Source organism: Homarus americanus, unplaced genomic scaffold, assembly GCF_018991925.1.
Source record: "Homarus americanus isolate GMGI-L3 unplaced genomic scaffold, GMGI_Hamer_2.0 scaffold31032, whole genome shotgun sequence".
In the NCBI taxonomy this organism is placed as follows: Eukaryota; Metazoa; Arthropoda; class Malacostraca; order Decapoda; family Nephropidae; genus Homarus; species Homarus americanus.
Window position 1 is genome coordinate 386,351 of NW_024729696.1, and position 25,386 is coordinate 411,736.

The 25,386-nt window shown below is 38.0% G+C and overlaps 1 protein-coding gene across 4 annotated transcripts in view; it reads left to right on the forward strand.

Moving 5' to 3' along the window:
* LOC121866797 (peptidyl-prolyl cis-trans isomerase D-like) overlaps positions 1 to 23,813 on the forward strand; it is a 36,062-nt gene extending 12,249 nt beyond the window's left edge. Inside the window, exons 1-8 of one of the 4 annotated variants that reach the window (XM_042366534.1) lie at positions 6,173 to 6,315; positions 6,943 to 7,016; positions 11,307 to 11,444; positions 12,475 to 12,770; positions 14,833 to 14,961; positions 17,716 to 17,834; positions 18,062 to 18,212; positions 23,455 to 23,813. In XM_042366534.1, coding sequence (XP_042222468.1) covers positions 12,489 to 12,770; positions 14,833 to 14,961; positions 17,716 to 17,834; positions 18,062 to 18,212; positions 23,455 to 23,673 — 900 coding nt within the window. In that variant the 5' untranslated portion in view covers positions 6,173 to 6,315; positions 6,943 to 7,016; positions 11,307 to 11,444; positions 12,475 to 12,488 and the 3' untranslated portion in view covers positions 23,674 to 23,813. Of the gene's footprint in view, positions 1 to 6,138; positions 6,316 to 6,942; positions 7,017 to 8,277; positions 9,612 to 11,306; positions 11,445 to 12,474; positions 12,771 to 14,832; positions 14,962 to 17,715; positions 17,835 to 18,061; positions 18,213 to 23,454 lie in introns of those variants that run through there. The other 3 variants (XM_042366532.1, XM_042366531.1, XM_042366533.1) reach the window with 3 other exon arrangements.
* Positions 23,814 to 25,386: the final 1,573 nt, after the last annotated feature.

The window sequence follows — 25,386 nt, forward strand, 5'->3', positions numbered from 1 at the left end:
ACATTAAGTGGACCTTGACAACAAGAGAACACACTCTGCTTTCATTTATTCATGCAAATCGAAGCATTATAGGAAAATATAAATAAGTTACAGTGTATATGAATTACTGAAAGAATCATTCTACCAACAGTATTTCAAGTAGTGGTAAAATAAATGTATATGCAGTTAATATTTGGTGCGTGAGTGGTAGTTACGCCACTTATGGTTGTAACTCAGTACTTCTAGCCTGGAATTACGGGACTATAATATAAATCATAATGTATCTAGCCAGCATAATGTAACTGTCTGACAACTTTGCTTTGTCTACTGGTGTGACGTCACATGAAACATATTTTTTTACTTAAGTACCTAAAATACGTTAAAAAAAACTTCCCACGTATGTATTGAATAGAAAAATTAATATTATTTTTGGTATTGTTGACAATTTACACAAGTCGTTAACTCCAGACTGCATCCCAAAACAATGCATGAAATTCAATCGGATAAATAATCTTTATTGCATTTATTCTTCCCATTAGCGTCACGATTATAACACCAACAATGGACAATAGGTAGTAGGCAGCTGTCAAACAGGGAGGTACTACCGCCTGGGAAGATATTGGAAGCTATTTTGTTGTCTAATGATAGACTCTGCTGCCATATGGCATCACGAAAATTGTGACCAAGTCCCAGGTTGCTGATCTGACTTTCTGCCTCATTTACACACAATTGCAGGGTCTCAATTGTTTCTCTTACTTTGACAACACAACATACATATATCGTTTCTCACTATTTATCTTTTTTAATTTTTTGTATTTCTTTGTTTCTCTATTATTATTATTATTATTATTATTATTATTATTATTATTATTATTATTATTATTATTATTATTATTATTATTATTATTATTACATTTTCGCCCCCCAGGCCCCGATGTCGGTCAGTGACCTGTGCCCGGGTGGGCTAATCCCCGTAAAAAAAAAAAGTTAAACTAATGCAGTATCTTACCTCCTTTATTTTTTTTACCGAACGCATCAACAAATGCCAACGAGTCGAGTTGCGTGTCACATCACGGCAAGTTATCAGTCATGCTGTAAAGTTGATTATATATTTAACAAGCATGTTTCTCGGAATAAAAAACAATCAGGGTTTCAATTTCCTACCAGTAACCCACAACACACAATATCGCTCGCACCACCACTTCTTTTTTTCTTTTTTTTAAGATTTGTAGGAATATTACCTACGCGGACCTTAAGCTAAAAGCTGGTCCGCCCCACACCACCACAAAGGCGCCTGTGATAAGTAAGCATGAAAGGAATTTGGAATCCGTTTTTTGTTCGGGGTACAGTACTGTCACCGCTGACTTTATGTAAGTAGATGACTTTGTTCTGTTTCCATCTTTAAACAAGGACTTATAGTTACTTAAGTAAGTGTCAGTCACTTAGAGCATACTGCTCACTTGTTTAAGTTACTTTCCATTTTTAATCAAGTATCACTGTACCTAAACAAAGTATCTTGCATTTTTTTAAGTGATTTTCATTCCTTCATGAAGTATTTACACTTCTCAAAGTTTTATCACGTGAGGTTGTGTTGAAGTTTTATCTCCCCTCATGTCGGTGGTGCGTGACTTCACGAAAAAATGGCCCTAGTTTACGATCTCTTTCAAGATTTTGAATGTCTCTGAGATCCTCCCCATTGTGTCTTGTCTGAAGAGTTGTTAGTCCGAAGGCTCTCGGTCTAATTGGATAATCGAGATGAAATAGTTCAGGAATCATTTTAGTTACTGTGTTGCACCTTTCCTGGGGATGTGAAGATCCTGGAGGTAAGGTAAGGTAATCCAAATGGGGACGTAAGAGAGATTTATAAATTTGAATGATTTTTTATTATTTGAAGATACAAGTTATGATTCCTAAACCTCTGTTGGCTTTTTTCTCCGCTGCTCCCACTTGTCGCGCTGCTTTCAGTGAACGATTTAACACAACGCCTTGTCAACAGTATACAGGGAAGTTTTAGTAATAAAATCGTTGTGATTAGAGTTGTCGTATCCTATGTGCAGAGTCCTACATTTTATAATGTTAAAAACCGTTTGCTAGTTGTTATCGCCGCTGGCTTCAACTACAGTGCTGGCGTTGCCAGATTACAGATTACAGATTGCCCCGGAGGGGGCTAGTTTATTGGGCACCCCCTTACATCCTGTGCAAGGTGAAGCGCAGAAGCGTTTACAGTGCCCAACTGGGAAGCATGCGGAGTTCATGCTTTCCTTTATGACTCATGCATTAAGGGCGTGGAAGCCTGAAGGGTCATGAGTTTTGTCAGCAAGTTACATAAAGTGACAGAATGATGAGTGTGTGGGGGGGGGGGATTCCCGGTATATTTTATCTGTTTATGGCAAAGAGTGGCAGGTCCCTAATAATGTCAAGTGCCAGGCCTGTGACTAGGAGGAGGGATATCTGGTCAGGGAGGGAAGAGGTGTTGGTAACGGCTGGGGACCTGTAGGAGGAGGTCATAGGGCAAGTGAAGATGTAGTGACGGAGGGTGTGAGAGTCGGGTTGGCCACAAAGTTTACAAACAGTGCGGCCAGGCTCAGGGTTGCCAATGTACTCCCATAGGTACCTGTACCCTAGGTGCAGTCTCATGTATATTATCTGTTGAGATCGAGTCAGAGATTGATACTCTTTGTAGTGGCGGTTGGAGTCACCGGTTACAGCGTCATAGAGGCATAGTGTGACGCTGCCCCGTTGTTTCAGGTGTGTCCATTTTACGTCGAATGCTTCTCGTTGTGTGGCGTGTATGCGAGATTTGAGATGATTCAGGGAGAGGGCGAGGGTGGCTTCAATGTCTTCTTGTGTCGCTTCTTTGGCAAGTCGATCAACAGTGTCACAGGCAGTTATTCCTATATGTGACGGGATCCAAATAAACTTGACACGGATGTCATCAGTTTGTTCTAGATTGGCGACGGCGGCTAGGGTGTGTTGGGCGGCAGGGGAGGAGGGGGAGGGTAATTTGAGCCTCGCTAGCGCAGAAGTGCTGTCACTGATTATCAGGAGGTTCCGGCGTTCAGTGCGAGCATAGGTTGCCCCCTCATGAATGCCCGCGATGGGGGGACGGCGTCGACGTAAACGCCCCAGGAGAGGGGTCCCCTCCCTTCTCATGGATACAGACATTTCTGAGATGGATAGTCATAGTGCATCCCACATCTTGCAAGAGTCAGACCTCAGTGACAGTAACAGTAATGTTTCTGTGGGAAACACTTGCCTGAGTGGCAACACCACTGCCAAGGGCAGCGAGCCTCCCCTCGCCTCGCCTCCCCTCGCCTCGCCTCCCTCCCTCCTTCCCGTCTCCCAACCAACCAAGTAAATTGCATTTGCACTTTCCCAAGGACTCACTAAAAACCGTTGAGGACCGGTTTAATTGGACAACAAAGTATTGGAGACAACATGGTGAGAGGTCTCACCATTCAATTCCGAAAAGGTTAGAACCGTAACTTTATCAAGTGTCAGACACCCGAGGTCTATGAAATGCTCAGTACTGATGGCTATGACGTGGTCATCCCACTCCCCCCGTCCTGCTGACGCAGAAGAATGCTGCCACACCCTACTTAAGCAATTCCCCCTATACGCTGAAGTCAAAGATGCTCGTCACTTTAATCCACGTATACTCATCGACACTACCGAGGGAAGACCCCACAAGCAGCTGTCATAGTTAAATGGAAGGGGAGGGAGTGCCCAACCATTGTTGATGCCCACCCAGTCCTCCCTCCACTGTACGCTGAACCATATCACCCCAGGCCTGCTTTTTGTGTCGTCGGCTCCCATTGGGGTCACACCTTCACCGCCTGCTTCCGACGTGATCGTCCCAGATGTCGCTTCTGTTTTACGTAACCATCACTCCTCCGTCAGTGCCCAAAAAATCAAAGACCACCTCAATGGGGGTGGTGTGGGCTATGTTGTTGATCCCAGGTGTTGTAATTGTGGTGGCTGGCACAATGCAATGCTGACTCACGACAATGCCCCAAACGTCCGTCTGTCCCAGGAGAAAAGCTTCCCCAAAGCCTACCGAGCCTTCAACAACAACACCAGCCCCTGCCTGGCCTCACCTGGCTGCAACACAGCAGTCCCGGCCGTCTCCTCACTCAACTACACCTTGGCCTCTTCCCTCGTCTCTACTCAGACGCTGTCAGACCTTGTGCCCTCCCCCCTCCCCACAACCCCCCCCTCCAGTGACACGACACACATCATATCCCTCTTACACGAATTTACCAACCGTTTTGAAAGACTCTTTGATACACTCTGTACCGCCATCTCCAACCTACACAGACTACCCCCTACCTCCCGCTGCTACCCAGTCACCCCTCTCTTCTGGTCTGACACAACCTGGTAGCCCCCCTGTGTGCCCCTCATGCTCATGGCCTACTCCACTGCCGCCTGGCACCATTGCCGGCGTCCACACCGAGCCTGCCACCGTCCAGACAGAGCCTGCCCCGGCTCCTCCCATCCACCCACGCACGCTCATGGACCCGAGGACACCGAGGGGGCCGGGGACCCCCTGTCCTCCCCCCGCCGGCGTGCCGGCACCTGGGGCCCATCCACTCCAGTTCTCCACATCAATTGACCACCATGCGGACATGCTAGTGGACTACGTATCTACGCCAAGAAGGACGTCCCCTACCAACCTCTCGACGTCCCCCTTGAAGCCGACACTACCGACGTACACGCCATCACAATCACACTAAAAGGTATGTCCCTCAATACTGTCAATGCCTGTGGCTATGACCTGGCACTTGACATTATTAGGGACCTGTCACGCTTTGCCATAAACAGATAAATTGTACCGGGATATTTCCCCCCGCACACTCGTCATTCTGTCACTTTATGTAACTTGCTGACAAAACTCATGACCCTTCAGGCTCTTTACGCCATAATGCATGATCATAAAAGGCAAGCTTGAACTCGGCTTGCTTCCCAGATGGGCACTGTAAATGCTTCTGCGCTTCACCTTGCACAGGATGTAAGGGGGTGCCCAATAAACTAGCCCCCTCCGGGGCAATCTAATCTGACTCTGACCAATATGTACTGTCAATGAATATGATGTATTCTTTATGTACGAACCTCTGTCCTGCGTGGGAATGAACTGTGACATTACCCACACGAATCTGATCTATGTATATATATATATATATATATATATATATATATATATATATATATATATATATATATATATATATATATATATATATATATATATATACCTGAATATAATATTTGATCTAGTAGTAGTCTAATGTGCTTATCCTTTCGATATTGGTCACATATCCATAGCCCTTATGAGAGGAAATACATACTACTTTTGAAAAAGTACTGTTTTTAAGTGTTTAGAAGTGCACCAGTTGTCAAAGTCTTTCTACAATATTGATAAGTCATAAAATGTAAGCTGATCTGAAGGAGAGATTAATTATATGAGGATATATTCTGTTTTGTATATGCATTATTAATGCAAAATAAAGTTGATTGATTGATTGATTTAGATTTATAGCTTACTAGTTGATTGCTTGATTGATATAGATTTATAGCTTACTATAACTTCATGTGTGAAGTGAGGTGTGGTGGCGTGGGTGAAGAGGAATACACTAAGGTGGTATGGACATGTCCCGAGGATGCATGAAGATAGGCTGACAAAAAAAGTTTATGATTGCAAGAGAGAGGGGAATGTTGGGAGGGGTAGATCAATTGCCACCTGGGAGAAAAGAGTTAGAGAGTTTGTTGAAGAGAGAGCGGGAAAGGGAGGAAGAGTGTTTGAGAGAGCAAGCGAGGTGTGCAAGGATGAAATGACCTGGAGACACTTCTGTTGGGGAGTTCCCGGGAGGAAACAAGGCGTCGGCGATATTGATTGATTGATTGAATGATCAAAACTGAGGTGCTAGAGTGGCGCTCCGGTGAGCTCCGGCAGCACTGCACCCCTATAAATGATAACGTAATCAGGCATTATACTATAAACTATGAAAGGTTCCCCATTAAATAAAGTAAATTTCTTTGGTAGCATCGCGATTGCATCATTTTCTCTGTTAAGGAACGTCAATTTTATGAGTAACTGTTGTGAAAGAGGGCGTTAGTGCCTGTGTTGTGGTGTAGATGGCAGCACGTGGCGGGGCGTGAGACGCACGAGGTAACAGGTGCGTTGGTAGTGGTGGTGTCTGAGGGCCTCTAACCTTCCAGAATAGCGAGAGTATTGAGTGGAAAGCGCGAGTGTTGTCGCCGCCACCACAAACACCATGAGTGCTCCTCTCAGCGGCAAACCCCACGTCTTCCTGGATGTTAAAATAGGCGAAGAAATCAGTGAGTATCTTATAATAGCATATATTTTAGCTGTCAGGCTGTTGGTTTGAAAATTATGATGAATAAAAGTGGCAGCTCCGTGACGCGTTGCCAGGAGGAAGCCCACGTGGATGTTGAAAAGATTGAAGTGTTATTTTTGCATTACCTTTATTGAACCGCTCATTGCAAATTTTAAAGTAATTATTAACTTGAACAGATTATGTAATGCTAAATTGAACTGTCTAGAAGCATCTATCTTTCTCTTCTGTAAAGATCAGTATTATAGTTTCACCATTCATGCGAGTTCCTCCGTTACATAATAGGTACGTATGTCAGTTTTTAAGCTTCACGCACTGAAAAATCAATTTACTAAAATATTGCTCTAATTTTAAGGTTATGTATAGTCTTAGATACTTCCATGGAGTGTCATATTTAGTTTTGTATAAGTGAATGTATATTTTTGAAAAGATAGATTGATAAATGTTGAATTAGACATGAAATATGTTGTGTCTTGTAGAAATAGATCTTGGCATCTCATTTGATTGCTTTGCCAGTCATTTAATTATGGTCTTGTAAGATACAAATGGAAATAAAATTTAAGTACCAAGGAAAGACCAATTATTTTATCCATATTCAGTATTTTTGCAGGTTTAAGTATCCTGTCATGATGCGGAATGAACATGCTGCAAAAACGGTAATACTAGAGCAGACGTCTTAACATAGTAAGTAGCTGTTCGATTTTGTTCATTTTTTTCCACATGTTCTGTGGATGATGGGAAGTAATAAAAACGACCCTACATTTTATTTTAATTTTAAGTTTTTATTTCTGTTTTTAAATTTTCACTACGATCATACATCACCTGTAGTGGGCAGGCTATGGAGGATGAGGGATATTGCAGGGTAAAACGCTGAAAAACTGATCACATGACTCTAAAATGATGTCTGTATGTGCTTTGTATGTGAATAAATAAATGATTTTCCATAATTGTCCACTCTTTGTTTGTATACATAAAATTACACTAGATATCAAAGTACTGTAAGTATTTTTTTTTAAATATGGCAAGGGTCCAACTCCCAGTTAGGAAGTTAGGTAAGATTCTTTGGTTGGTTAGGTCAGGTTCTATTAGTTCAGTATATTATCATTCAAAAACATATGTGGAAAAAATGAACAAAATCGAACACCATGTTCTGGTGTTAGTCATCTGCTCTAGGATAACCAAATAATCAAATTGTGAAATTCCAAATAACGTCTTATCAGGGATGCAGTGCGGTCCGACTAATTACCCAAATGTAGCCGCAATGAAGTCAAATAATGGGCCTACATGAATAAATCGGACTGCCAACCACTTCTCGACTTGTATTTGGTGTCACAAAGTCACAAAAAATTGGAAAACTTAATTTAAACTGAGTTAATAGATCGCGTGCTTGTACGGAGGGAGCGAGTAATTACCCAAATGTACCCAAATGTAGTCGCAATGAAGTCAAATGATGGTCCTACAAGCGTAAATCGGGCTGTGAATCACTTCTCTATTATTATTTGGTGTCATAAAGTCACAAAAAATTGGTAAACTTAATTTAATCCGAGTTGTGTTAGGTTAGGTACATGCACTCGATCTATTAACTCAGATTAAATTAAGTTTACCAATTTTTTGTGACTTCGTGACACCAAATACTAGTCGAGGTTAGGTTAGGTTAGGTACATGCACTCGATCTATTAACTCAGATTAAATTAAGTTTACCAATTTTTTGTGACTTCGTGACACCAAATACTAGTCGAGAAGTGATTGGCAGTCCGATTTATTCATGTAGGACCATCATTTGACTTCTTTGCGGCTACATTTGGGTAATTACTCGATCCCTCGGTACATGCACGCGTTCTATTGACTCGGATTAAATTAAGTTTTCCAATTTTTTTTTACTTTGTGACACCAAATACTAGTCGAGAAGTGATTGGCAGTCCGATTTATTCATGTAGGACCATTATTTGACTTCATTGCGGCTACATGTGGGTAATTAGTCGGACCCATGCAGTGTGCTTTAACTGGTCAGTGCTGTATTGATTGGATAGACACCAGTCATATCACAGGATCCTAAATCTTATTGTATGTAGACAATATTGAGTAGGTCTTGTTTAATTGGTTCCACCTAGTAACTGGTCTAAAACAATGCTTTTAGACAAATTTTACTTTACAAATATTGAATCTTTCAATGTGTACAGTCATCCTTTTTGTTCGTATAGTATTGTCTTTGGATTTTTGTAGATTAAAAACAATGTAGTTAAAGTAAACCTGTTTTTAACAGGAATGAACCACTGAGCAGTATTGTACTCGGTTCATTCCTTCTTGAATAGGGGAATGAAAAAAAGTTGTATACATCTGAAAGTTCCAAAGTAATACATTACAAATTAAAATTTACTTGAAGAGAATGTCATGTCCAAAAAGAAAAAACAAGTATTAAGGTGGCACCCATAAAATGTTGTTAAATATATGCCTGTAATACCAGCCAGGCCTGTAAGGGACATTTTGGACAAAACTAGTTAGGTTACACTGGGGCATGTACAATACCAATAAATATAGTGTTTTAGAGGATTAAAGGTATAACTTTTGTGACAATGAGTCCTCCAAGTTAGGTACTGGAAAGTAAAACTATATTTACTTTGTTTTAATTCCTTAAAATGGCTCCTTGTTCATTGTAGACTGGTAAATGTTTAAAGAGCAATTACTGTACTGTATTTGCATTTACATAACCCTGAGCTATTCTAGAAATAGGCAGGTATTTTGGAAATTATTATTTGTGAACTGTACCATTCATGTATTTGTGCAATTTCTGAAGTCTGAAATAATTTGCACAACCTTTCACCCCAAAACTATCTTAGTCTAACCAATCAACTCTATTCAAGTGTTGTGTTGTCATACAAATCACTTTTTGAACGGTTCTGAAAGCACACACAATTTTGTACTAGTATTCATTTTGTAGCATATACTGTACTGTAATAGGTTAGGGTAAAGTTTTTAACAATATATGAATAATTTAAAAAAAGAATAACATAGTTGTGTCGAAGAATCTATTGTCTTATAGAATTTGCTTCAGCATGTATTAAATGATACTGTAAATCATATTACCATTTAAATTTTTCCTGGCTTTCCATTTTACACATATTACAATAGGTTGAAGATCCTGTATCCAAAATTCTTGGCACCGATTGCATTTTGGCTTTAAGATATTTTCAGCTTTCAGATGCCAATGCTTACCTCATATCTGGCCAATGAAATTTTCTACGTACACCACCACTTCCCGCCTCTTACATATAAGATATGGTATATATTCAGTAAATATAATTTTGCTTAGGTATTTTTCAATACAGTACTTTAGATTTTGGTAATGTTTTGCGTGTGCCAATGTCATAGCATTGTAAATAAAACACTGAATAAATTTCAGCAATGGCATTCTCCCACACCTACAGTATTACCACCACCATCCTTGCCACATACTGTTGTTGCTGATTTACTTGTGGTTATATACTTTAAGATATTTTTCAGCTTATATAATTTTTTTTTGGGTGCAGTACTTGCTTAATGTTATAGCAGTGAGTACAGTGTACTGTACTGTAAACACAAGTTTGTGGTTTACAGGTTATGACATGTGGTGACAGCAACCCAGGTCAGCTGACTGGCCCAACCAGCTGCTCTGCAGACTTAACCTGCATTTATCTATGCTATTGCAACTTATTGCAGCTGCAGTGTTTGTTGTAGTTATGGATATGGCTTGGACCCATTGCATAGATGTGCAACATACCATAGTGATGGTGAAAATGTACACATAAAGCTTTTCATAATCCTAATTTATTGACTTAAAGATTATTAGAGTACCGTATGTTAACCCTTTCATCCAAGCTAACTTCCCAGAATTCTCTGCCATCATACACACAGTACAATAGAGTCTGTTAACAAAATAAAAACTCGGTTTTGGATCTTTTCAGGATTTCAGATAAAGGATCCTTGACCTGTAGGATTACTTTGGTGTTCTGCTTAGATTATTATCCAGGTACTCTAGCATTGCATAAGTGAGAAGCACAGAACCAAAGTAGGACAAGCGCCAGTATGCAAACTTCAATTGCATTTCTCTGTTTCATTTATGGCGCTTGTCCTACTTCGGTTCTGTGCTACTCATATGTAACCTGATTGTGAGTGAATTCCAGGAAAACATTAAATACTGTAGCAATGTTTCTGCCTTAGTAGCTATCTTGTACTTGCTGGTATTGCTAGGCATATCTCAGAATATTCTTTTACTTTTTATTTAATATACTTAGATATCCTTTGTCTTGTGAGCATTTATCATTCTGCATTGTATTGTTGTGAGTACTTGAGGGTATTCACTGTCTTGTGAATTTGAGTAAACAGTATGTATTGTCTTTGTGTAAATTTTCTTGCATTCTTTATACTCTTCACTATGTCATCTTACTAGGCGGTCGGGCAGTGAGGATACTCATTTTCTTCTTGTGAGCACTTGAGGATAATGTTTTGTCTTGTTGTGAGTACTTTGAAGATATGCATTGTATTGTTGTGAATTTGAGGATATGTATTGTCTTGTGATGACGTGAGGAGTTGCATTTTTTCTGAGCACTTGAGGATATGCATTGCCTTGTGAGTACTCAAGGATATGCATTGTCTTGTGAGTACTCAAGAATATGCATTGTCTTGTGAGTACTTGAGGATATGTGCATTCTTTTTTTGTGGACTTGAGGATAAGTTTTGTTGTCTCATGAATTTTAGGATATGCATTGTCTTGTAGGGTTTACTGCATGTACTGTACACATACATCTGTATGATTTTGGACAACATTTCTCGTCTTTGATTAGTCATTTTACTTACAAAAAAGACAGAACTTCTTTCAGTTTAAATGTAAATACACAGGCCTGCTATAGATCGTATCTCAGATTCTCAGCAGTCAGAACTCTGAACAAGGAGAACTTAGTGACATACTGGTAAGTTTAATATATGTTGATATTTCAGTTGGAAGGATTGTATTGGAACTGTTTGCCGATACCTGCCCCCGAACAGTTGAGAACTTCCGAGCCCTATGTACAGGAGAGAAAGGCATTGGCAAGAAAGGCTTTCCCTTGCACTTAAAGGGATGCACCTTTCATCGCAGTAAGTTGTCAACAAATTCTTTATATATTTTCTCTTTCTCTTGATAATTAACCCTTAAACTGTGGCCATCATTGGTGGTAATTAGCTATGGGGACAGTGGCCATCATCTGTGAAAGTTTCATATTCCTTACTTTATGTTTGTGTACATAAACTTGTGTTTTATATAGCAGTTCAGGAGTCTCTGATACAGCTTGGATATAAAATACAGCACAAGAAGAATTATTTTTCAACCATCATTGTGTTTTATAAAAAAAAAAAAATCCTGGGGTAATCTTTCAGAGATTAACCACAAGTTTAACCTGATTGCAGTTAGTCTTGGGCCTTATGTATACTGTACTCTAGATATGTAATACAAAGAATTCATGTAATACAATACAAAGAAAGCATGTGTACAGTGTAAATATATCATGTTGAAGAATAAAAAAAATCAGTTTTGGAGAAATTAGTAAAATAAAAAAACCTCTCAAGCCATACACCCCTTGTTTTCATTACTGTGCTAGTCAGTTATGGATGGTAGGCCATCATATAACACCCCTTCTGATGACTCAGGGCTGATCTTACCTTCTAAAGGCAAGAGCTACCTAGGTAGTCAGTATTCGTACTGGTACAGTACCTTCATTACAAGCTGTCATCTCTAATGTTCAAGGCAATCCACCAGTTTGCGTTAGTCCCACCAGATACGCTAAGAATGGTCTTTATAAGTTTTACTCTTCCAGGCTCTGTTTTGTCAAAGGCTAAATATATACCTCATTATGACCCCTTTTACCTCCTGTAGGTACTGTATCCTTATAATTATGACTGCTCAATAACATTGAATTTGCTGTATGGCTTGTGCTTAGCTGATTTTTCTGAGGTGTCAGGGGTTAATCATCATATGATCCTTTAGTGGGTCCAACTAACCTGTTCCAGTAAAGGAATTTAATTGACTCAGTAGAAAAATTACATTCTTGAAAGATGTATTAGGACTGAAGGATATTATTTACTAATTTAACTACAATAGATAGAACACTAATATTATATCTTTTTTCAGTTATCGAAAACTTTATGATACAGGGAGGCGACTTTACTGACCACAATGGCACTGGTGGGGAGAGTATCTATGGGGACAAATTTGAAGATGAGAACTTGGAACATAAACACACTTCAGCCGGTGTTCTCTCTATGGCTAATGCTGGACCAAACACAAATGGATCCCAATTTTTTATTACCCTGTCGGACACTCCTCATCTAGATGGGAAACATGTGGTATTTGGACGAGTAGTCAAGGGTTTGGGAGTAACGAACGTCTTGGGAAAGGTGAAAACAGATGGCGATAAGCCAGTTGAGGTACGTATACCATGTATTTATTCCAGGATTCCATAACACGGTAAACTAATGTAAATGGAACCTCACTATACAGTACCAGACTATATGGCTTGTGTATTTTTGGGGTGGGAAAACTGGAAAATTATGAAATATTCTGATTTTTAACATTATTAGTCTGATCTGTTTAATCATTTCTTGCCACTGCTACAAGGTTTATTTAGATTCAACCCAAAAGAATTGGAAAATGTAGAATATTGAAAATAAGGATAAATAACAGTCAAGTCTACTGGTTTGCGTTATGTTTTCATCAGGTAGTCATGTGGAACATGGCCTATCCCGGGGGATGCCTTGATTTGGGGGACACTGCCCACCTGGATACCTCCATATCCTCATGCACCTGATTCTTTGTGATGACCTCTTCTGTCAACATGTTAACCTTGTGTCATCTTTACTGAGTCACAATTAATTTTAAACACAAATACAGGTTGAGAATCCTGTGTCTGAAATCCTTGGGGCTGAATGTGTTACAGATTCCATAATTTTTCTGTTTTTGATATTTCAACATATTCGGCCTGGACTCGACTGAGTGCGTGGTAGGTCAACCAGTGCATTTTTTCTTTTTAAAGCATTTTAACTGCATAATGAGATATACAGCCTGCAACTAAATGTCTAACCTAGTAAAATTGTATCTTAGTCCCTATACAGTGCAGCAAGCCCTGTACAAGGATATCAAGTGGAGCCAATTTATAACGGCAGTTATAGCAGCACAACAGTTGTTTACAAATACAGAATGATAGGATATTTAATTAGACATTAAATATGTCTAATGTTTCATTTCTTAGAAAAGTATTCAATATTTTTAATGCTGTATGTTTCATGAAAATAGTTTTTAAAGGAATGATAAATATATATCAAAAGACAACAGTAGATCAGCTGATGGAAATGCACCGACAGTTCCCCCTGCCCTCAATAAAGTAGATAACCGCATGAGCGGACAATTCGTCTGTTAAAAGATATTTCACATTAATATTTATTGCCTTCCACAAATTGTCAAAGGCACGAATATGAAGTATGTGAGTAAGCAGGGATTACTGTACTGTACTGTACTCTTTAATGGTGCTCATATATAAGTTATCAGGTATGGTCATTATATAAAATTTAATATAAACAGCCAGTAAATGTCCAGATTTAATGTGTTTACAATTGTACAGTATATCTCCATTTATAAGTATTTTTATTACTTCTTTTGACCGAAAAAATTAATACTGTATGTGAATGCATATCCATTTTATTTGCTCTGAATGGTTCTTCTCTCTGTCTCTCACACCATTGCCCATAGAGGTATCTGCTGCATTTTGAGATCTTCACAATAAAATAACAGGTTGAAAGCACAAAATAAAACACAAATATCAGAATAAGGCAAGTATATCTGGCTATAAACATATTTGACAAACAATAGAGTTTCCCAGGCAAACCTCAATGGTCGGGCGTGTTCAGCTCGGCTCATGTCAACTGGTTGACCAACATTACCTATGCCTTCTAAAATTTTCTTTGGTTTGCAATGTTTTTCGGTTTTGGAAATTTCAGATAAAGGATTCTCAACCTTACTCTTAGTCTAAGAGTCATACTCTGGGCCAGTGGTTCCCAACCTCTTCTTGGTCAAGGAACCCTGTAAGCCACATGTAATGACAAATACAGTATATTACATTAAGTAAAGAAACTATCTTAATTATTTTTATGGTAAAGCAAAACTTAAAAAAGTGCCATTCATGAATTATAAACTGTTACTAAGCTATTATGTGTGTTATCATCATGACTATTATTGAATTTTGCAGAACCTTGTTCTGGGGAATCCCAGTTGGGAGCCATTGTTTTGGGCATTTTAAAAAATTCTGCAAATATGTGCTACAGTTGCTGATATTTTACTGTTATTATAATAGTGTAGTATATTTATAGAAAATATATCTACTGTATATAAAAATATCAGTGGAAATGTTTGAGTATCCATAGGCATCTTGAGCACCTCATTTTCTTTCTCTTTCAATATTTACCTTTTGACCTCTGGCAATATATGTACTTTCAGAGATGTGAAATATATGACTGTGGGGAGCTCAAATCTGGTGATTCGTTTGGTATTGTGGATGATGATGGTACAGTGGACACGTACCCCCAATTCCCAGATGATTCAGATGTTAATTTTGAAGAAGCCACTGTAAGTATATTTGCTGTAATTATTAGACTACTACCTCACACCAGTGATATTGATAGAATTTATTACAGTACAGGTATTTTAAATATCTGGAACAGTAATCATTTTTTTCTTTAAGAAGATAAGAAAGCTTGAAATGTTGTTTCTTAGATGGATGAAATTTATTCTGTATAAGTTTAAGGAGCTGCTCTTTTGACTGCAATGCAATTAGTGTTGATTTCTTAACCCTTGAACTGCGAACATGGAAAAATTGGGTGAGATATGTATGCAAAAAAAGTTTTCTATTTTTTAAAATAATATTATTTTTTTATGAAATAATACAGGCACAGTATCCAGACTTAACAGAATATGGAAAAAAAAATTCTTTATTTACCATACATTTCATCTGGTGGATTTTTTTTTTCCATGTGCAAGTTCATTATAATCACACACAACAAAGGTTAGGGGATCACTTCCCTCCTTATCACTCCCTGAACTGCGAGACATAAAAGTTATGCTCTCCATGCCTAATAAAGCCCAACTGTGGATGCTGCATATATGTCCACTCTCTTAGACCCTCATAAGACTTGTGCATTAATGAAAGTAATGTTGTGGAGTAGATGACTAGATTTTAGGCAATATATGCCATCATAATGCCATGGTTTTCAAGTTAAACTTTTTTGTTTTGTGATTGTGACAATGGATATATTATGGATTACGTATAATGTACCTACAGAAAAGGAAACTGACCATCATGCTGGAGACTTAACTTGGCATTTCTGGCTCTGTTGTGATAAACAACTGCAGAAAGGTAACATACTCTCTGTGGATAACTGGTATACTAGCCCAAAGTTTTTCATTATCTGCTTGATAGTAATACTAGTATATATGGAACTGCCAAAACAAATAGAAAAGCAATGCCAAAGCTACCAAGCATCACATGTGGTGAGCAAGTGTTATAACAGTGACAACACCTTATAAATTAAGAGATGTGACTAGTGTGTGGTTCATGTGCTTTCTACTGCTCACGGAGATGGTACGTACAGGTACTCCCCGACTTACGACCTACTCGACTTGCGTCCACCCTCACTTCGACCTGCCTCAGTCGTACCAAAATGTGGTCAAATTATGTATTTTCGAGTCCCAGTCAGTACACAGACAAAATTTTCATCTGTAATTCACTTTAAAATGGTTGGCAAGCTTAAAAGTGAGTGTTTTATGGTGCTGAGAAGAAAAAGAGACCCCCCATTTTTTATTTTTTATGTGTTATTAAGCATTTCCGACTTACGACCATTTTGACTTACTACCTGGATTTTGGTCCCTAACCCCGTCGTAAGTCAGGGAGTACCTGTATTGTACGAATGTCGGTGACGAGAGATAATAGATAACAGAGGTGAAGTACAGTAGTGATAAAACTTGTATTTTATTGTACTTATGTACTTTAAGCAAGAAAGGTTAAATTAAAACTGAAAAACTCAGTACTGTAGTATAATCGTGTGTCTAGCAGTGCTGCCCTGCTACTAAAATGGTGATTCTTATGCTGCATAGTAACTAAGGAAGGGTGTTTTGAGATGAGTTCAACATTTTCATATTCACCAAATTTAAAATAAGAAATTTTCCGCCCCTGAATACCCAAAATTTTGCCATACAGGGTGGGTGCTGGATAAGCCAGCTACAGTGAAAGGCTTATAAAAATTAATGTTCAATACTTAATAGTTTGTGATAATTAGACTCATTGCTGCAGCTCTTGCTAACCTTCTGGGGTCAGCTGTTTTGTTTCTACACACTTGCCAGTCCACCAAGCACTGGGGTGTGGAACATATATGTTTTGTTTTATAATGGTAATCGTGAATATACTGTATGATACTGACATTCACATAAATATTTTCTTTTCCTTTTCTGCTTCATTGATCCTTATTTTCTTAATATTGAGAGTAAATATTGTTTGTAAATCTGAGGTCGCATTCATATACATCCAGTCAGGTTGTGGAAGGCCTGCTCATAATATCAAAGTATCATAACCCAAACGTTCATTAACTAAGGTGTACTCATATGGATTTATAGTTAAATATCTTGATAGCTGTTGGAATTTTCTTGAAAAAAGTAATTAATGTTCAAATGAAATTTTCTGGAGGTTAAAAAATTAGGGTGTGTACCTTACTCAATGTTCTATGTGGTTTTATACTTTGTACCTGGCAGGGATTTCATCAACATGAAAACTGCTTTTGTATATAGAAAAGTGGTCCCTAATTTGTCTATTTAGTTTGAGAAATTTGGCATACCAAAAGTTGGTATATAGAGTAATATCCATAATTTGTTGTAAAACTTGAAAGGAGTGCCATTACAAGGAAGATGTGATTACAAATGAATGGTCAGTGACCATGTTTGGCCTTTCTGTAGTGACTATCATCATGAGCATTTTATGGCCAATTTCCACCCTTGAATTGGTTAGCAGTGATTACCTGTTGGCAGCTTTTGGGCAAGACAAGACTAGGACTCCCACCTGCCCCCCCACACACACACACACACACACTTCAAACCCAGTGTACCAGCCTAGAAAATGCAGCAGCTCTGGGTGCCATTCTGGTGACCCAGTTGCCATCAGGCATGTTGAAGTAAAGTTTTACAGCTGGATGCCCTTCATAACACCAACCCGCAAGGTGGGAACAGCTGACAGGACACCTTACTAGAACACTGAATATGATAGTCACATTGAATCATAGAGTAAGTTTGTTTTTAGTACTTGTCTGTTCATGAAGTATGAAATTTCAATTCCAGATGGATGAACTAGCCAAAGTGGTGAATAATATAAAAGATGCAGGAAATACTTTCTTCAAAAAGCAGGAGTATAATACTGCCATCAAGAAATACCAAAAGAGTCTGTCATATGTCAACTAGTAAGTGGCTTTAGAAGTTCTGCTAATTAAGGACAATTTATGATGAAGGGTTAATATAAACAGAATCGTATAACAACTTTCTCTATATTGTTGTGTACTTGTAATGAGTGTGACGTGGATAAACAGAATATAGTAATGGTAGTATGGAGATATTTTTTTTCCAATATCCTAATTTACCACGTGTACATAATTAAGTACATATGTTATAATTTTATTTCTATCCGTAGTATAAAGGAATATAACACGTCAAAGCGCTCCGACTTCTCTGATGCTGATGCCAACACCTTAGACAGCTTGGCTGTGTCATGCCTTCTAAACCATGCACTGTGTTCGTCCAAGCTGGGCTGGTTCGATAAAGCTATCTCAGACTGTAGTAAAGTAAGTTAAGCTCTTTTTTTATACTTTTTACTTTAGGTGTTCTACAGTGGCAGGCTGTGAGAATTAGAAATGAGTTTTTTAAATGGAAACTTTAGGGTCAATCAGGTCATAGAATTTTTCTCCCTATACATGTACAGTGGTCCCTCAATTAACGAATGGTTCAATTAACGAAATTTCGGTTAACGAATTAGCTCCCATAAGGATTTTCAGTTCCAATAACGAACAAAATTTTGATTAACGACAGCCTTACGAGAAACACGCTTTATTGTGGGCATCAGCTGATTGGCTAGTCCGCCAATACAGTAATTGGTTCTATGTTTACATTTGTTACCAGTGGAGTAAATATCAAGAAAGTTGTGCTCTTGAATGTTTTTGCATTTTTTTTATTAAAATTATTGGTCATTCTCAAATTTAGTTGACATATTGATAATATATACAGTACAGGAAACAGTTTTTGTGTGCCCTTCAGCTGATCGAATCACCCATCAATGCTTCTCAGTTTAACTTTGTTTACAGTGGAGTGAACAGCGAGTTTGTTGGTCTCTTGAATATTTTTGTATATTTTTACATTAAAATTATTGGTCATTCTGAAATTTAGTTAACATATTGACAATAAACAGTGCTGAAATTATTATGAAACATGAAGAAGGCATTAGAACCAATGCACTCTGTAAAGAATATGGCATGTCATCATCGACTGCCTCTACAATCAGCTGTTTGATATGTAAACAAAGCTGTCGGGAATACGACATGCACACCTGAAAGTAATTTAAATTATAGTATTCTTTTGTTTTTATTTACTATTGTACAGTACTGTATTTAGTTTACAGTATATTTAATGTTTTGTTAATTCTATTACCGGTGTACAGTACTTTGTATGTATACTTTTTCTGTGAGTTGGAACCAATTACCCAATATCTCATTGGAATAATAGATTCAGTTAACAAAATTTTCGGTTAACAACCAACTCTGTGGAACCAATTGTGTTCGTTAATCGTGGGACCACTGCACGATACTCATTAATTGGTGACCTTTTCTTGCATTATAAGGTTAAAGCTTAGAAATAGAGCTATGATGTACATGCATTCAGTATAACTGAAGAGTAGAACAAGCTTATGCATTCAAAATTTCACTATACTTTACACACATGGAGAGGGTTTAGTCATAGGTTGGTGATCTTGACCTCTTTCAAGATCACAAAGGCCAGTCTTAACAGTTCTTTGAAAAAAGAAACCAAATTAATTTTCATTGCATATATTGTGTAAAATTTTGCAGTGAGAGGTGATGTGAACCTCGGGAAGATGCCAAGACAACATAATACATATACTGTACAGTATAAGCAAGGCTTAGAATGCTATTGTATTATGTAATACAGTGTAGTAACAAATACTAATCATATTGTATTTTGACTAGCAAATCATTCTCTCCAAAAGAACTAGTAGGCCTATGCAGCATTTACAAAATTAGTTTATTGAGTACTTGAAATTAGCAGATTACAGTACTTGAAATTATATTCATCAGTGGGGTAAAAACAAAATTCCAATAGATTTGGAAAATATTCCATGAATTTAGATTTTAAAATTATTTTATTTTTGCTTTGCAAAGTATTCTTTACATTACTTTTTGAGCTCTTATAAAAGGAACTTGTGAAAGGGGCTTATGGCTAAGAGCAAAGAAGTTTATAAAGGTGGCATGAGAGAATAAGAAGTGAAAGATTGGTAATGACCATGTATGATTCAGAGGTGGTGTAGAAGAGAAAGGGGAAGACGGCAAAAGTGGCAAAATTTACATGTCTATTAATTAGGCCTTACATTGATTTTCTTTACACAGAGCTGTTACCATGAATTTATGAGTTGACTCTAAAATAATGAGACTAATTTTATAGCAAACATACCTGAACTTATACTGTCCATCCACATGATTATTGCCCTTTTTAGGAAAAATACCTACCTGAAATTATACCTTGGGAGGCTGTAGTACTATTCCAACAATGCTGCCATTGCTCAAATCATTGGGTAATTTCTCTATCAGATTTGCCCACAGAGCTTGTGTTACACTCTTGACTATCCTCAATGATGGCAGAATTCATCCCACAAAAGAAAAAAACATTCAAACAGGCATATCATGTAGGAATTCTGAAGCATGTAAGGTATTCTATATAACATATCAGGAATGAACTGAGGTTAATGTTTCTTCACCATAATGATGATAATGTTTACAATAAGCTTAATGCAACACAGCTTTTGACCACAAATGGTATTACCCAGCTTAGCTTAATCACCCACCTTATTACCGAGCTTGATCACCCAACTTATTACCCAGCTTAATCACTCACCTTATTACCCAGCTTGTTCACCCACCTTACTATCCGGCTTATTTGCCAGACTTGGCTCCAATTGACTTTTGGCAGTTTCCAACAATAAAATCTCCCGTCACAGGAAAAAGATTTGCCATCATTGAGGATAAGCAGTTCCCAAAATATTTTGAGCAATGGCAGCATCATTGGAGTAAAGGTACAGTACTGTACAATATAATCTCCCAAGGTGTTTATTTTGAAGGGAATGACACTCATTTGAATGTTTAAAATCAGGTATGTTTGCTAAACAATGTCTCATTACTTTATAGTTACACCTCATACATCCATTATTTTCTCCAAACAAGGTCATCTTAGGGTGCGTCTTCACTTGAGCATTTTAGCCCGAACGAACCAAACGAGCAGAATTCGGCTAGTAAGGACGTGTCTCTGAGCCGAACTGAGCGCGTCAGACATTTTCCGTCGCTTGTCGGTAGATAGTGTGGGCTGAAAAAGATTCAGTTGCTCATTGGTGCGCAGTCAGGACGGGTGTTCACGCTGTTCCAGCTATTCGGTGTGTTATGAAGTGGGACAGGGAGAAATTTTTCACTTTACCGGTTGAATATGAGAAGTATCCTGAGCTGTGGAATCCCCAACATTCGTAACATATAACATTGAATAAATGTTTCCCTTAGATTATTATCGTTTATTACTTTATTTCCTACACACATTATTAGGGTAGCCCGCAACTTTACAAACACGTGTAGTATTTACGTATACCAACATCCAGTAGAAAGTCGATATAAATACTACAGTAAACAGACCATTTCGCATCACTTAATTTTAGCTGTGTTGATTTATGAGTGTTGGTTTTAATATAATACTACAAAAAACAATGTTTTGTTTATTCTAGGAGATGGGCCGAGTTGCATGTGGGTAGACTCAAAGTCCTTTTAGTATTTTGTGTTTCTCTCAAGTACCAAACTAAATTGTTCCGTTGAAACAACACTTGGATTTAGTGCTAATTCGGCTTAAAGTGTGACCTCTCCTGGAGATACAGTGATGTTCTATTGTATTAATATGCTAATAAGGTCCTTATTATTACAAAAGTAATGTTTTTGTATTACCTTTATATATATCCTTCAGGGCCTCAATCAAAGCGTTGCATGTTTCTGCGATTATCACACTTATGCATTGCTTGGATATTTTGAATAAATACTGCAGGCTGGTATAGGAGTCCCCTGTGGCTAGAAAGTGTAGTTACAGCCAAACAATGTTTGACCGGTATGGCTTTTGGCCTATTTCCAAACCAATGTTTACGTATCTCATGCCTAAATCTAAATTTGTCTAATTTAAAACCATTGTTACAAGTTTGTTCCTGGCTGGATAGTTTGAGTACCTTTGTTATACATACATTTGTTTAGCCCTGACTTCCATTTATATACCTTGATCATGTCGCCCCTCACTCTACGTCTCTCAAGGAAGTGCAGATTAAGATGCTTTAACCCTTAGGCCCCAGGTGACGTTCCAGAACGTCCGACCAGCACTCCTCGGGTGGCGTTCTAGAACGTCCGCCTATTCCCGCCACTTTTTAACTGCCCAGCGTGGGTTATCAGGTTCCAGTGTGACTATTTGCCTGTCACACCACACCCTCGGCCACAGGGAAGCTTCCTGAACATAATTACCTACTTTTGTTTGTTTCATTTTCATTGTTTGTCTATTTTATCATGTTATATCAAAGTAATATTGCTAAAAGTAGTGTAGTTGTAGTGTAGTATTACTGTAAAATAATGCTATGATTATGTTATAACTGTATTTATTTCTGGAATTATTATTTTATGAATTACTTGCTCTACCAAACACAAAGACAGCCAGACAGACTGGTGACCGACAGGTGAGTGTTGCCAACTACTTTTTATGAAAAATAATGCAAATAAAATATTCTAAATGAATTATTTATAGTAAATAATTATTAAGATCAGTAAATATATGCATTTGGCCACCTCAGACACAGAGGCAAGCTAAAAATGGCTGCAAAGTACTTAAGGACTACAGCTGTCAACCAACGCTGTCTCCATATCCCCCCCCCCCCTCCTCCCTCCCTCTGCACAACCAGGGAAGTTTCTAGAGTGTCAATATATAGTTTTTCTTACTAATTTTTTATTGTTTTATCATTTAAAAAGGTTAAAAATTATTTTTGGAAAAGTTGATATTTCTGGATTTATCCCCATGGTGGGGGTATTATCAGCGGCACCCTAACCCAGGGCTTAAGGGTTAACCTGTCTCTGTACTCAAGTTTCCTAATGCCCAGGATTAGTCTTGTCATTCTCCTCTGAATTCTTTCTAAGGATTCTATGTCCATTCCGTAGTACGGTGACCAGAACTGAACTGTGTAATCCAAGTGAGGTCTCACAAGCGCAAGATATAGTTTTAGGATAACCTCGCTAGTCTTGTAACTAACTCTCCTTTGTATGAAGTACTTTGTATCCTTCTTTATAATTCTTGGTCCTACAAAGTCCTCTGGTGTCATTCGAGAAAAGTTTTTTAAATGGCCATGATCCATTTCAGTCAACAGGGACATATTATTTCCATCCAGTAAATAGTCCCCTTAACCACACTCTTTTAGATTTCTTCTTCCTTTTGGCTAAGGAGTAAATAATGAAGAATGCACCTGCTTCCACTGTGAGATCCATCATTCAACTAAGGAAAACGGTGGGAATAAGACGAGCACCGTTGAACATGCAGAATACAGAGAGCTTGTACTCGAACTGCTCTTTCGGTTTGTTCATGCGTTGTCTGATCGTTTGGTTCGTTTATGCATTGTCTGCTCATTTGGTTCATTCAGGCTAAAATGGTCAAGGGAAGACGCACCATTAGGTATTGAAAAAAGGTCACCTACCTGCTCTGAGGTTCTATACTGCCTCTCATGTTCAATTTCTTCTTCATCAGGCGCTCGAATTGGACAATACGAACCCAAAAGCGTACTTCCGTCGTGGTCAGGCATACAATTTGAGCAACGACACAGATGCTGCTAAAGCTGACCTCGAGAAAGCGAGAGAACTTGAGCCAAACGATAAAGGTATATTAAAGGAATTGGACACGGTCGTAAAAAAGATCAAGGCACAAAGGGAGAAAGAGAAGAAAATATATGCTAAGCTTTTCCAGTGAATCCAAAGCGTATCAGAACAAAATTAATGTGTTGTTTTTCAGGTACTTAATTAATGTTTTAACGTATTTGTGAATAAAAGTGTGTTGTGTTTTGTACCAGTATTGTCATACAAGCTGTAATAAAAAGCCATGCAAAATTATTTTTACTGTATCCTTGCACCATATATGTAAAACTATGTTCCTCAGTACCATGTGAATAGTATTGTTTTAACTATGACTTTATAATGTCTTTTATCATATCAGTTAAATGTGCACATTAATGCTACAAGACTATATACAGTATTTATGGTACTGTACCAGAAACTTATTTTTGATATGTCTTTCAAAGATATTTACTACGGTTTAAAAACATAAATACCCATAGTTTGGACATTTGATTAAATAAAAAGGAGTTGTGAGTAATTACATCTTTTGTTGGATGTGAGGTTATACAGTACATGTTTTGAGTAATCGTGAGGAGAATTTTGTTGCTCGTTACATTCCCGAGGCAGATGTATCTCCATCAGTCATACAGTAAGGTAAAACGCTGCATGATGTCATAACCACTGAATACTTAGCCGGTTACTGAAGTTTACAGTATTCAGACTTAAAAATTGACAGTAATATCCAATGGCAATACAGGTATTTCTCCAATTTACCCATGGGTATCAACAATGAGTTCTCGTGTTGACCTTTACATTCCAATTCAGATGTTATAATGACCAATTAGTGTTTTTTAGTGGTTGTACTGTATATCAAAGTAAACTAGTGAGAGAGTGTAATGCATATTCCTTTCTGCATCTTTGTTAATGTTAGCTTATTATAATGGAGACCAGTAAAGGTACATAGATATCGCACGAAGCTCACTGTCCAGCTTAGTGTTTCCATGGGGAATCATGCTTAGTATTGTTCCCTGTTACCTGTCTTTCTCAGCATAGAGGAAGTAAATGATAGTGTCATGGAAATTTGGTTTAAGTATAAACTTCAGTAAGGCAATCCACTTTTGTGAACTGGGGATTCTGATGTTTATTATCAGATGCATAATTGGGTGGGAGATTGTATTGGCAGTTTATTGATGCCATTTTTTTATGGTTTAAGTTCCGTAGATCTAATATTTAGCTACCCGACAATAACCAGATCATGAGCTGCTGTGGTTAATTTCTCTTTTCATCAAAAGCACATTTTATGTTATTTATTCCATTTTGACTTCCATGCCATTTATCGTACACTCTTTTTGCTTTTTCAGACATTAGTTTTCATAGGAAATTTCACTTGTTTCAGCATGGAAAATAGCCATAAAATAATGGTGAAAATGCCCACAAGCTCAAATATTGCCTATATAATGGTTTTAAAATTTTACAGTAAAGGACATGTTTAGAATGAACTTGCAAATTAACCCTCGAGCTACATCCAGAATAATACACAAGCACCAAGAAATGACCTCGAAAACCCTTAAGTGGCTAGTAATTAGCTTTGCAAAAGTATTCTGGGGCAGAATCTTACCATCTTTGGGGACAGACTTCAGTCTTTGGGGACAGTCTTCTACCGTCTCCTGGGGCAGAATCCTATCCTATTTTATTCTGGGGGCGGAATCCTACCGTATTCTGGGGCAAAACCCTACCATCTTCTGGTTATCTACTTATAGAAAACGGGAAATTTGTATCATAGAAAATGGGAAATGATCTATTTTCCGGGAAAGTTGGTTATCTACTTCCCGAAAAGTAGATTATCTAC